Genomic DNA, 13,826 nt, shown 5'->3' with positions numbered 1-13,826 from the left:
TAACTGCATGATTTTTTCATACTGTAATTTGTAAATCTTTATCTAGATTATAATTTGTTGAAAATTATTTTGTATATTTACAATTAGGTACAGTACCGTAACACAGACGAAATTAATGTGAGAGAGACAAGTGTCAGAACAAAATCAACCTCTGGCCTAAGGGCTAACAGTAACAGACTTAAATTATCAGATGGAGAAAATTAGTCAATATCTGTTGTAAAGAATGTGGCACTGTATACCTCTCTGCAATGATGATTGCTTTATAAACTACCACTCACTGAACACACACACACAAAAAAAAAAGCAATGAATGTAATGAAACGCCATTTTCTGTGCGAAACCCAGAGGCTTCCCAGAGCTATCCAGGCTGATATGGATATATTAGACTTTGGCATCAGTCAATGTGCATGGAGTTCTAGGCCTACCAGGGACCACGAGCCAGAACCTGGCCCCCCCCAGAGAAGCATGATGAGCAATGGCCTATAGAAACCCCCCGTGTGGTTGGAAGCATTCTATGTCTGCTATCGACCTGGTCAAGCACCCAGATAGGTAAGCACCCCAAGACAAACCCCCTATTCTGGTTAACATTGCTACTGGAAGCCGAACGAGTGGACAGAACTCCCCAAATGAAAACTAGCAAAAGAGCATGACGTCACCAAGTTGCCGCGCTGCTGTCTGTGCAACACTCCCCCCTCCCCAGAAGGGGGAAGGGGAAGCCCCAGACCCCCGTGCCAGCTACCCACACCCCAGTTCTCAGGCTGGATGTCAAAACACATGAAAAACTGCCGACCGGGTGGAGGGAGGAGGGTTGCCGGGGAGCTTCCGGGTCTCACCCAGAAAATGGCGTTTCATTACATTCAACGCTGGGTTTTTTGGGGGAGCCCCTGCAGCTCTCCAGAGCTACTTATCCAAAGACAAAACAAAACAAAAGTAACTTACCCAGGAGGCAGTCGGCTCTCACTTCTCAACTCAAAATCAAGACAACTGGTTGCAACCAACAACCCAATGCGACGCAGGCCCAACTGGGCCCCAGGAACATTAACAAGGTAGCAAGTGGCCAGGACCCTGTTCTTCCTCCAAAAACCCTGTGCCCGAATGTCAGCCCAAGACATGTTACTGAAGACAGCAGCCAACGCAGCAATCCGACAAACATCGTGGGCACGAGAATAAACCACAGGCTGGCTGGAATGAATAACCTCGCGGACAACCAGAAAGACCCAAGCCCTGGGAACAGGGAAGACGGGAAACCGGATCAACCAAAGCGCAACCTCGGCCACCGAAGCCATGGCGCGCAAATAACCGAGGAGATATCAATATGAGATCTTGAGGTTATCTTGAGATGATTTCAGAGCTTAGCATCCCTGCGGCCTGGTCCTCGACCATACCTCCTTTTTGTTACACATTCCCAGGAAGCAGCCCGTAGCAGCTGTCTCAACTCCCAGGTACCTATTTACTGCTAGGTGAACATGAGCATCAGGGTGAAAGAAATTTGTTTCTTTCCTTTGTTTCCGCCTCCACCGAGGATCGAACCCGTAACCTTAGGACTACGAATCCGAGGCGCTGTCTACTCAGTTGTCACACCCCGGCAGCGTCTGGGATTATCCCAGGCATAAGTTCGAACCCTCATCACAGCCCTTGTGGATTTGTTCATTTGATGCATCACGCTATTGTGATTTCTGTAGGTACAGCTGTAGTTTGTTTTGGGATTCCTACCTTTCTGGGTGCCAGACCTGGTAGATGACAGACATAGACTGCTTCCAACCACACGGGGTGTGTCTATAGGGCCACTGCTTCTCGTGCCTCTCTGAAAGGGGCCCAGGTTGTGGCTTGTGGTCCCCGGTAGGCCTATTACTCCATTGACTGACTGTTGCCACAGTCTAAGATATATACACATCAGCCCGGTATAGCTCTGGGGAGCCGAAGGGGCGACCCACAAAAAACAGTGAATGTACTCCATCTCATAACTAATATACATGTAGTTACTTTTATATTGTACTATATTTCTTCTGGGTTATTTAATTTTGAAACCTTACAATGAGTATATCAATAATAAATGATACTGTAATTTTTATGTTTTTTATTTGTCGCTATACATAAATATTTAACATACAAGAGATTAAAAATATGATGGGTATGGATTACAATTACAAAAAAAGAACAAAGGTACATACATTACAAATGTTAATACACAATGAACATAAGCACATACAATGCAAATGCTTATGTACAATAAACACACATGCATACCATCCAAAAGCTAATGTACAGTGAACATACAGTGGTACCTTTGTTTACGATCCTAATCCATTCCCAGAGATGCGCCGTACACCAAAAATTTGTAAACCAAAACTAAATTTTCCATAAGAAATAATGTAAATTAAATATTTTTGTGGGTGTGGAACGGATTAACTTAAAAATACATTTTATACCGAATACCACTCATTTTGTACTACAATACAGTATGTATATCTTACCTTTACTGAGGACTCTTGTTGGCGTATGGAAGGAGTGGAGGAGGAAAGGTGTTAGTATTTGGAAGGTGAGGCCCCTTCCATTATAACTTCAGGCAGTGATGACTTTTCTGGGGAACTCTCTCTCCTATGTTTTACAGGCATACCACTAGGACCTGGTTGTGGCTCATTGCTTGTTTTTCACTAAAAACCTGTCTATTGACACTTGTTTTCCTTACGTGTTAACACTTGTTTGCAGTGAGACATCACATTGTCATTAAATGGTTAATGCAATGGCCTGTTATAGCTTTATCTAGGTGACACTTTTCAGTAAAAACTTTGCAGATCTTTCCATACTGCACACATTTTCTTAATTAATGAGGAAGGGACATCAACAACCCACATACCATTTTTATGTTTACGAATGATCTATTGTTTTTCCTCTACTGTTATTCTCACAACTATTTTCTTAGGCTGAACCTTACCACTGACTTTCTTGGGACCCATGGCATGATATTTAATATCATATTTAATATCAATAATATTTAATAATGAGTAGAGGCAGTAGAGGATGTCCCTTCCTTGTTCAAAAAATGTGTGAAGTATGGGAAGAACTGCAAAGTTTTGTTGAAAAAACTCGTCCGGATAAAGTTGTAACAGGCCGTTGCATTGACCTTTTTAATGACAATGTGATGTCTCACTACAGACAAGTGTCAAAATGTAGGAAAAATAAGTGTCTTTAGACAGAATGTTAGGAAGACAAGCAAGCAGTGAGCCACAACCAGATCCTAGTGGTATGCCTGCAAAACATAGGAGAGAGAGTAGACCAGAAAAGTCATCACTGCCTGATGCTATAATGGAAGGGGACTCTCCTTCCAAACACTAATACCTTTCCTCCTCCCCTCTCCTCACTGTCTTCTAATGCCAACAAGAGTCATCAATAAAGGTAAGCTATAACTTGTACATACTATAGTATAAAATGTGTATGTGTATTATGTATGAAATGTATTTTGAAGTTAATATTTTTGGGAATGTGGAACAGTTTAAATTAAATTTACATTATTTCTTATGGAAAAATTTGTTTAGAGTTAAAAAATTTTGAGTTATGACCCGTCTCTGGGAACAGACTAAATTCGTAAATGAAGATACCACACTATGAACATTGTGAGTGAAGAGTTTAATATTAGGGTGTATGCTGACGGGCAACGCCAGGCCAACCTTGTGGTGCGATGTGGGTGGCCTGCCGGGTCAGGCAAAGCGTTAATAAAAATTACTTCCAGCAAACTGATGAAATTTTGAATTTAGTTAATTGAAAGAATGTTTAATTTCTTATGTTATGGAAAAAGCTCAACCAAGAAAAAGCTTATTAATTTCCAAGTGTGTCTGACATAAGGCCTGCATACAGCAATTAGGTGTAAAATTATGAGTGGTGCAAAACTCACTGTATGGGTACATGCAACTGCTAAAGGTGTAACATTCATTCAGTGAATATGTCTAAGACCTGGAAGCAAGTACTGTACTAAGGTTCAGTGCAATGTTGCAATATGTGGAAGACCTGGAGGCAAGTGCAAAGATTTAATACATTTAATTGTATTTTAATAGAGTTTAGAATAGTACCTAGCATCAATTACTTAAGTGTTTCCATCACCTAAAGAAATTTAATTTGTTCCAAATTGATGAATACAATTATTTTTTTTTAATTTTAAATGAATATAGTACATCATATGCATCCCTAAATGAAGGCACATCAAAACTAATGCAATTTATTAAGAATATTGGTGAGATAAATAACATAAATTCTCATCCTTAACAAGTGTAACTGGATCTCAAGACTATGACCACAAGATACAAAACTCAAAATTTATACATCACATAAAGTGATGTATAAAGTTACAAAGTTACTCCAAAGTGTGCTAAAAAAAAAAGGCAAGTCTGAGGAGATTCTCTTCAGCTTTTCTTGACATTCAAGAGGTAGCAAAATATAAATATGACACAAAACTGATACTGCACCTTACAAAATCAATATGACAAAGTCTAAGGAACCCACCAAGGGGGCAATGAAGTAATTGCAACAGGAGCTTTCACATCAGGAATATTCACAAGTGATATAACTTAAAAGTTATTCACAAGATTTTAAGAAAACGGCTGACAAACTGCCAGAAGAATAAAAATGGAAAACCCATAAGGAATCACCATAATGAAGATATCTAATAAAATATCTTGAAATGTTTTATTTGAGGATAGAGCATTAAATTACTTTGTTATTGCACATTCTTGCTTCATGCAAGACTTAATTCGTGATCTTTAACATCACTGATTTCAATGGATAATGACAAAAAAAGCTCACCTCCTTCCAGTCATCATCCTTTTCACTGGAACTGGCTTCATCCTCTTGTCCTGCAATAAAATGTATTTGCATTAGCACGCAATAGGTAAAAGTACAAATAAAACTCAATATCATCCTCACTCAACACACGCACATTAACCCTCATCACGGCCCTTGTGGATTTCTTCATCCTCGCTCATGTCCATCTATTCAAAAGGGAATAGTATAAGGAAAATGGATATAGAAAAAGAAAAATGCCTTATTCATTTATTATCTCATCCACATTATATAACATAATGGATAAATAAGCTTTGATACTATCCACCATAAAATGCTGGAATATAAGATGAAAAAGGCAAGCTGGGATAAATGTGAAGACATCAGTAACAGAGGGTTGAAGTGAGACGAAGGGTGAGGATTGATGCAAGTGGCAAGCAGGCTCATGTAAGACTTGCTATGTCAACTACTACGGCTCCTATTAGTTCCTATAGTACCGTAGTGCGTATCCTCGGCTCACAATTGAGGATCCCGGGTTTGATCCCCAACTGGGAAAGAAATTATTTCTGACAGGCATGTTTCCTGTCTCCTGATGGAAATACTGGTATACATTAAGACTGGTAACAAATGAAATGGACCTGAAAGTAGTGATGGTGGTGGAAGCAACAAACATTCACAGCTTCAAGAGAAAATATGAGTGCTAAAACATGAGGAGGTATAAACAAACAAGGTACAGTATATTACCAATGAAGCAGGACTGGATCTCTCTGTCCCTGCGGATGCAACAACTAAGGAAGCACCACAGACAATAGTGACAGACAGACAGTATGGTTTTCTATCATGAAGATCCTGTGTAACAAATTTACTTAGTTTCTATGATAGAGCCACACAGTTTTACAGGAAAGACATAGTTGGGTTGACTGCATTTATCTAGACCTAAAAAAATGCTTTTGATGGAGTCCCCCCCCCAAAAAAATGATTGTTCTGGAAATTTTAACATGTTGGAGAAGTGACAGGGAGACTTCTGACATCAAAGAAAAATTTCCAGACACAAAAATGAGAGCAGTACTCCAAGGAAATATATCAGACTGGAGAAGTGTTACCTGTGGAAACATCAGCAAAACTGATGATTGTACTGGCATCAGCAAATACAAGCACAATATACAAGGGAGTCCCAACATCAGCAAGTACAAGCACAATATACAAGGGAGTCCTGACATCAGCAAGTACAAGCACAATATACAAGGGAGTCCTGACATCAGCACACATGTTCTCATAATGAGAACTACAAAAGGCAATGTAGAAAGACTGCATGACAAAAAGATTGAGATATAAGATATATTGGAAAAGGGTCACATGAAAGTGAAGAAAGTGGAAAAGACCACCAAATATCACTGCACCGAGTAGCCTGGGAACACAAAAGGCAGGCTGGCACCGTTTTATTGTTTACCCCCATGACAGTAAGTACATGAAGTTCAAATGCTTATTTCTTATTTCCCATATTTGTGTTGATGCTAACATTTGCTTAACCCTTATACTGCTCCAATTGCTATCTGCAATTTCCTCCTGTTCTTCAATCAAGAAAGGCAATTTTCCCTATTTGATTTGTTAACTATTTTTAGTCATGTGCACCTCCATAAAGGATTTTTCAATAGCTGCTCCATTTAAAGGTTAAAGAAGAAAACAAGAAAAACTAAATTATTTTAAAATTCCAATAAATACATTGATACATTTGGTAAAAATTTCAAATATACATCAACCTGGATTTTTTTGCCTACCTTCTTTGGCAGTGGCATCAGTGACTGATGGAATGAATTCTGGTTGAGCAGGGTCAAGTTCAGCGTGATGTGGGGTGAACTCTGCCACCTCTGGGTTCATGACAGTTGGCGGTGATGGAGCAGATGGGGTATCACTGTTAACAATAGTGTCTATGATTGGGATGGGTGTGGCTGGGGTAGCACCGGCAGGTGTCATGCTTGGAGAAACTTTGGTTAACAGAGCTTGGAGAGCTCCAGCAGCGGCATCCTCCAGCGGCCATTTTGTGGGGTTGTGTTTCGTCCGCAACTGTTGTAAATAAGAGTACCGTACTGTATATCCAAATTCAAAAAAATATTACTCATATTTGTACATATATAACCCAGTTAGTTTACACAGAATTACAGTAGTGTACATTACTTACCTAAGAGTTATAATAACAGCATAACATGCAATCATTACAAACTCTTTAACCTATACATATTTAGATTTAGAAGCTACATTTATCAGTGATTTAAAAAATCATTACAGTTGTAGCTGGAGTGAACAGATATTACAAAGAAAACTTATAGATTACCACTATGCATGATGAAAACAAAGATAAAAGAATAATACAAATAAATGACTGAATAAGAAATATTAGAAAAGAGGCAGCAGACAGTGATGCAAACATAATACTTTGCCACCTGCCATTGTTCTCTATTTAGGAAATATACAGCACACAGCCACTTTCTCCTATATTTCTGTACTTCCTTCTACATAAATCTTGAAACTAGTAGATTATAAAAACTGAAAATTCAGTAAATAAAAAATAAAACAAAAAGAAACTGAAGCTAATTCATGGATAAAAATTATATAAACTCTTACCCAGACTTCATCTTTAACTTCCAGATTCTCTGAAGTTTTGCAAACATCAACGATTAACTTGACATCTTGTGTGAGCTGCTTCATACGATTGAATGAGGCAATGAGAGACACTGGAATATAGCCGTCCTTAGACATCTTCCTCCTCATAAAGATGTCATTAGCCAAGTTATCATCACTAAAATAGTACTCCCTGGGAAAGAAAAAATTTAAATATAAATAATTTGATTGATTAAACAATTATTTATCTGGTGCTGAAACGAGACCATTGCTTTGGGTTACATCTACAATCAGATTGTAGAGATCAAGAATTCCTATATTTGTCAAGAACTCTTTAGTATTCAACAAGAACAGAGACAGAATTGGCGTGGGGTGGAGGGTGTTTGTAGCTCCGGGAAAGACATCGTCTCAAGGTCACGTGGAACGACTGGTATAGTAAGTACGGCTCTCTCGTAACTAGCACCTTGTCATTCCATTATCTTTGCCTCTGGTAGGGAACATAATTAGGAAGTGTCTTAAATTAATGTGCTAAATAAGGTCTACTTACGAACCTGTACATCTTTTCTCAATCTTTGGCAGCTTTGTTTATAATTATTAAGCAGTTAATGAGCACTGAAGTACCAGGAGGCTGTTTATAACAATAACAACAGTTGATTGGGAAGTTTTCATGCGTGTAAACTGTTTAATAAATGTAACCAAAGCCATCAAAGATTGAGGAAAGATGTACACGTTCATAAGTACTTGCGTAACTGCTTCGCGAATCTGGCCCCTTGTGGCTACCTTGTGGTAAGTACTGTAGTTTTAAATATTATGCAGTGTCTTAAAACATCCTAGAATGTGTTGTGCACTTTAACCACTGTGCTGCGCAGTCTTAAAACATTCTTGATTGTGTTGTGCACTTTAACCACTGTGATGTGCGGTCTTAAAATATGACATTCCAGTGGTGCACCGAAAATAAATTTAGAAAAAATAATTTTCTCTTCTTATTTTAGTAAAATGCAGTCTCTTATCACGGGAAACTAAAATAAAATATTGTATATGACATACTTTAGCTGTGATGGAGCTGGGAAGTTGAGCAAATTATGAGTGATGAAGCGCTCGGGCCCACTCGACTGCCCCCCCTCCCCCCAGTGGGGTGGCAGTTGCCGTGAATATAAAATTTCACAATTATTTTGATGTTTCTCATTTGCTTCTTCTCTGGCTTTTTGCTGTAATATTATTCAAAAGTGTGTAATTTATGAAATTGATATAGTTTAATGTGTGAAGCGTCGCTATGCTCAAAATTATGGGGCTCATATATGTTCTACGTATATTATATTCTACAATCAATCAGTGTGCTTGCTGTCATTACACTATATACACACGTTGTATATACTTAGCTACATGTTTTGTTCACCATAACCGCACAACTAAGCTGGTATGGTGAGTTCAGACAATAACAGTGGGTATAGACTCATTCCTCTCAATGTTTGCTGACGACGCCAAAATTATGCGACGGCTTAAGACAGAAGAGGACAGCTTGAGGCTTCAAGAAGATCTGGACAAGGTGCAATGGTCGAACAAATGGTTGTTAGAGTTTAACCCAAGCAAATGCAATGTAATGAAGATAGGTGTAGGGAGCAGGAGACCAGATACAAGGTATCATTTGGGGGATGAAATACTTTAAGAGTCAGAGAGAGAGAAAGACCTGGGGGTTGATGTCACGTCAGACCTGTCCCCTGCAGCTCATATCAAGAGGATAACATCAGCAGCATATCTTGAGGTTATCTCGAGATGATTTCGGGGATTTTTAGTGTCCCGCGGCCCGGTCCTCGACCAGGCCTCCACCCCCAGGAAGCAGCCCGTGACAGCTGACTAACACCCAGGTACCTATTTTACTGCTAGGTAACAGGGCATAGGGTGAAAGAAACTCTGCCCATTGTTCTCGCCAGCGCCTGGGATTGAACCCAGGACCACAGGATTAAAAGTCCAGCATGCTGTCCACTCGGCCGACTGGCTCCCATCCCATCCCATCCAATATGCCAGGTTGGCTAACATAAGAACAGCCTTCAGAAACTTCTGTAAGGAATCTTTCAGAACTTTGTATACCACATATGTCAGACCAATCCTAGAGTATGTGGCTACAGCATGGAGTTCATATCTAGTCAAACATAAGATTAAACCGGAAAAGGTTCAAAGGTTTGCCCCAGACTAGTACTCGAGCTGAGAGGTATGAGCTACGAGGAGAGACTACGGGAATTAAACCTCACGTCACTGGGAGACAGAAGAGTTAGAAGGGACATGATCACCACATACAAGATTCTCTGAGGAATTAATAGGGTAGATAACGACAGACTATTTACCACAAGGGGCACATGTACTAGGGGACACAGGTGGAAATCGAGTACCCAAATGAGCCATAGAGACATTAGAAAGAATTTTTTCAGTGTGAGAGTTGTAGACAAATGGAATGCATTAGGAAGTGATGTGGTGGAGGCTGACTCCATACACAGCTTCAAGTGTATATATGATAGAGCTCAGTAGGCTCAGGAAGCTGTACATTAGTTGATTGACAGTTGAGAGGTGGGACCAGAGCCAGAGCTCAACCCTGCAAGCACAATTAGGCAAGTACACAGTCAGCAGATGCTCCTCCCCCCTCCCTCCCTCACCAACATTCATCCTCCCATCATAATGTTTCTGTTGTTATTACACTATATACACACATTATATATAGGTATCTGCATGTTTCGTTCACCATAACTGTACAACAAAGCTGGTATTGTGTCCAAACAGCATAGTGGCCCACCCTACACAGCGTAACAAATAACACACCAGCCAGCAGACGACGCCACCTCCCTCACCAAAATGGCTCCTCCCAACCTACTCCTTTTGCTGTTATTACACTATATACACACACATTATATATACCTGGTTGATACCTGGTTGATGGGGTTCTGGGAGTTGTTCTACTCCCCAAGCCTGGCCCGAGGCCAGGCTTGACTTGTGAGTTTGGTCCACTAGGCTGTTGCTTGGAGCGGCCCGCAGGCCCACATACCCATCACAGCCCGGTTGGTCCGGCACTCCTTGAAGGAATAAATTTAGTTTCCTCTTGAATATGTCCACGGTTGTTCCGGCAATATTTCTTATGCTTGCTGGGAGGGTATATAAGTATGTACATTTGTGTTCATCATAGCAAACCACTAAGCTGGTATGATGAGTCCAGACAATAACAAGTTGCCACACAGAGTCAGCAGACAACACTACCTCCCCTCCTTCACCAAGATTACTCCTCCCACTATACTATGCACAGTGCTAATTATCACCACAATTCTGCTATTATCAGAATCCTGGTCATTTTTATCACATTCAGGGATCTTCTGTAATACAGTACTATCATCGCTAAATAACAGCAGTTTACCTGCTTGATGGGGTTCTGGGAGTTCTTCTACTCCCCAAGCCTGACCAGGCTTGACTTGTGAGAGGTACATACATATGTAACCTATACAGTTACATATATATTTCGACATTTTTAGGCGATGCTGTGGTCACAAGCTGAACAGCAGTGCTGTTAGCTCATGCTGCGTGCACCAGCCTTGGTGGCTCACTTTGTACTGAGGCTCTCACACCCGAGAATGTTACCCACGAGTTTTTTTTAATGGTGTCCGTTCACAGGAATACTGAGGCACAGGATGTGAGCCCCGTGTACCTGTGGGAGTTTTGAATCGCTCCCTATACCTAAAAATGCTACATGGCACTCTGTGCACCCTTAATCTAGTGCCACAAGGCACTCTGTGTAGTGTGTGGTTAACGATATTTGTGAAGTACATTCCTCGTGTGCGTTACACAGTGGAAGGGTTAAGGCATTTTTAATAAATGTTGAGATATTTAAACATAATCAACCAACCCAGAGACAAAAGCACAATATGTGGACAGTAGAATTAACAACAAATGTATTCCCATTAACATACTCACACTTGTTTCATAATCTTCTCTTTAATAGCAATTTCATTCTGAGGAGCAAAATCGGGGAAGATGAACCCCACAGATGGAACGAAGAACTGCATCAAATTTGGATCCCGTAGCAGATAATCTGGAATCTATAAAAAAAAATCCTAATATAAACCAGTAAAATGTATATGGTTATGCAAATTAGAGAACTGCTTGAGGAAACTACACATGAAACACGTTGCTGGATAGAAATGAGTGAAATCTCGTCACAGTATTTGACAAACTTTTGTTCCAAGAAGATGAACATGTTCTATATATTTTTGAAGTGATATATAGGGTTAGTCTTGAGGGTTACTTTATATTTTGAGAGATACTTTGAAGCTAAGAATTATTAGAAGTGTCAAAACATGAAACACAATTGTGATTTAAATTCAGAGAATAATTCACAATTACATAGATCAAATAACCCAACCCACACACACACAAAATGAAATGAAAGTGTTAACTTTTCGGCCAACCTGGAAGTGGAAGACTCCTGGAATTCTATATTCATCAAGAAGTGAGAAGCACGTCTATCACAGGCCCTAAACGTCTTTTGGATTTGAAGAGCCTAAATACTGGTGTCATCCCTGACATACTTAAAACTGCAAACATCGTGCCACTGCACAAAGGAGGTAGTAAAACAAATGCAAAAAATTATAGATCAGTAGCTCTAACTTCACAAATCATAATCTTTGAAAGAATGCTAAGAAGTAAGATTATAAATCACATGGAATCACAACACCTACATAACCCTGGGCAACACAGGTTCAGAACAGGGCACTCCTGCCTCTCAACTGCTAGACCACTATGACAGCTTTAGGTGCCATGGAAGGCAAGCAAAATGCAGATGTTAAAACTTTCAAAAGCTCTCTACAAATTTGACCATGGTGTTATTGCGTGCAAAATATGTTCAAAGTGAATTACTGGCAAAGGAGGGAGATGGATCTTAAACTTCCTAATGAGCAGAACCCAGAGTGTAATAGTCAACAAAGTAAAATCTGGATTATCCACTGTGAAACACTTAGTCCCTCAAGGAACCGTACTTGCTCTGGTACGTTTTCTCATCCTCATATTAGACATAGACATGGAAATAAACTATATTACTGTATCATCATTTGCAAATGATACTAGGATTTTCATGCAAGTAGACAATACAGAGGACACAGCAATCCTTCAATCTGATGTTAATTAGGTCTTTCAATGGGCCATAGATAACAATATCATATTTAATGATGATATGTTCCAGCTCCTGCATTTTGGAAACCCAAACATATTAAAATGGGAACCATATATAAAACACAATCAAATCCCACTATAGAATGAAAAGCAATGTAAAGGATTTAGGACTAATCATGTCGAAAGACCTTACCTATAAAGAACACAATAAAATAGCTGTCATGACTGCAAGAAAAATGACAGGCTGGATAACAAGGGCCTTACAAATTCGTAAAGCCATACCACAGATGATTGTTATTAAGACACTAGTGCTTTCTTGGTGGGAATATTGTTGCACACAAACTGCCCCATTCAGAATTGGAGAAATTGCTGACATGGAGTGTGCAGAGATCCTTAACACTATCACACTCTTCGAATGCCCCCGGGAGTCCACAATTCTTCTCTTGAGTCACAGTCGTGGACACGAGTGGCATCATATTAAAATATTTGTTAAAAGTTTAAATTTTATCCGATCAATCTGGGAGTGGTTTTAAAATGAGTGCCTTTAGATTGCGCACAATTTGATACCAAAATGAAAGATGTAACAAGAAAATTGATGTCAGAACACTTGAAAGATTATAAATATTTTTGTTCCAAATTTTAAAATATTTTTTAAAATTCTATTTATTGTGCTATTATTATGGGACTAGTTTTAAAATGCACGCCTTTAGATTGCGAACAATTTGATACCAAAATGAAAGATGTAACACGAAACTTGATGTCAGAACACTGCAAAGATATAAATAATTATGTGATGATGAGCATCCAAAATTTTAAATATTTGTTAAAATTCCACTTATTGCTTTATTATGGGACTAGTTTTAAAATACGCGCCTTTATATAGCAAACAATTTTATACCAAAATGAAAGACGTAACACGAAAAATGATGTTATCAAACTGAACGAGAATAAACATTAGGTTGCGGTGTGCCAATTGGTGCTCGTTTATGGGTAAATTTAGGCCTTTCTGCAGGGAGTCACGCCAGGCTACTGGACATCATATGTATATACACCTGCAGGGAATTTAATTGCAAACACAATGATACCAAAATGAACGACGTAGCATGAGAATTAAGGTGAGAAAACTGAAACGAGAGATACACATTTTACTGATTTTGAAGCTCACGGGTAACTTTTGCCGAATTTAGGCTTTGCTGTGGGAAGTCACATGGGCTTTTGGACATTATATGCATATACACCTGTAGGGAATTCTATTGCGAACGTAATGGTACCAAAACGAACGACGTAGC

The 13,826-nt window shown here is 39.4% G+C and overlaps 1 protein-coding gene across 5 annotated transcripts in view; it reads right to left on the bottom strand.

The window, feature by feature from the left end:
* larp (La related protein) overlaps positions 1–13,826 on the bottom strand; it is a 118,687-nt gene that overhangs the window by 17,593 nt on the left and 87,268 nt on the right. For all 5 annotated transcript variants that reach the window (XM_045738774.2, XM_045738773.2, XM_045738771.2 and 2 more), the window contains 4 exons: positions 11,344–11,468; positions 7,396–7,585; positions 6,552–6,837; positions 4,798–4,847 (listed from right to left, as the gene is read on the bottom strand). In XM_045738774.2, the coding sequence (XP_045594730.2) occupies positions 4,798–4,847; positions 6,552–6,837; positions 7,396–7,585; positions 11,344–11,468 (651 nt within the window). The remainder of the gene's footprint in view (positions 1–4,797; positions 4,848–6,551; positions 6,838–7,395; positions 7,586–11,343; positions 11,469–13,826) is intronic.

The sequence above is a fragment of the Procambarus clarkii genome, chromosome 43 (genome assembly GCF_040958095.1).
Source record: "Procambarus clarkii isolate CNS0578487 chromosome 43, FALCON_Pclarkii_2.0, whole genome shotgun sequence".
Taxonomy (NCBI): Eukaryota; Metazoa; Arthropoda; class Malacostraca; order Decapoda; family Cambaridae; genus Procambarus; species Procambarus clarkii.
The sequence above is the reverse complement of the archived record's forward strand: the minus strand, read 5'-3'. Positions and strand labels throughout refer to the sequence as shown.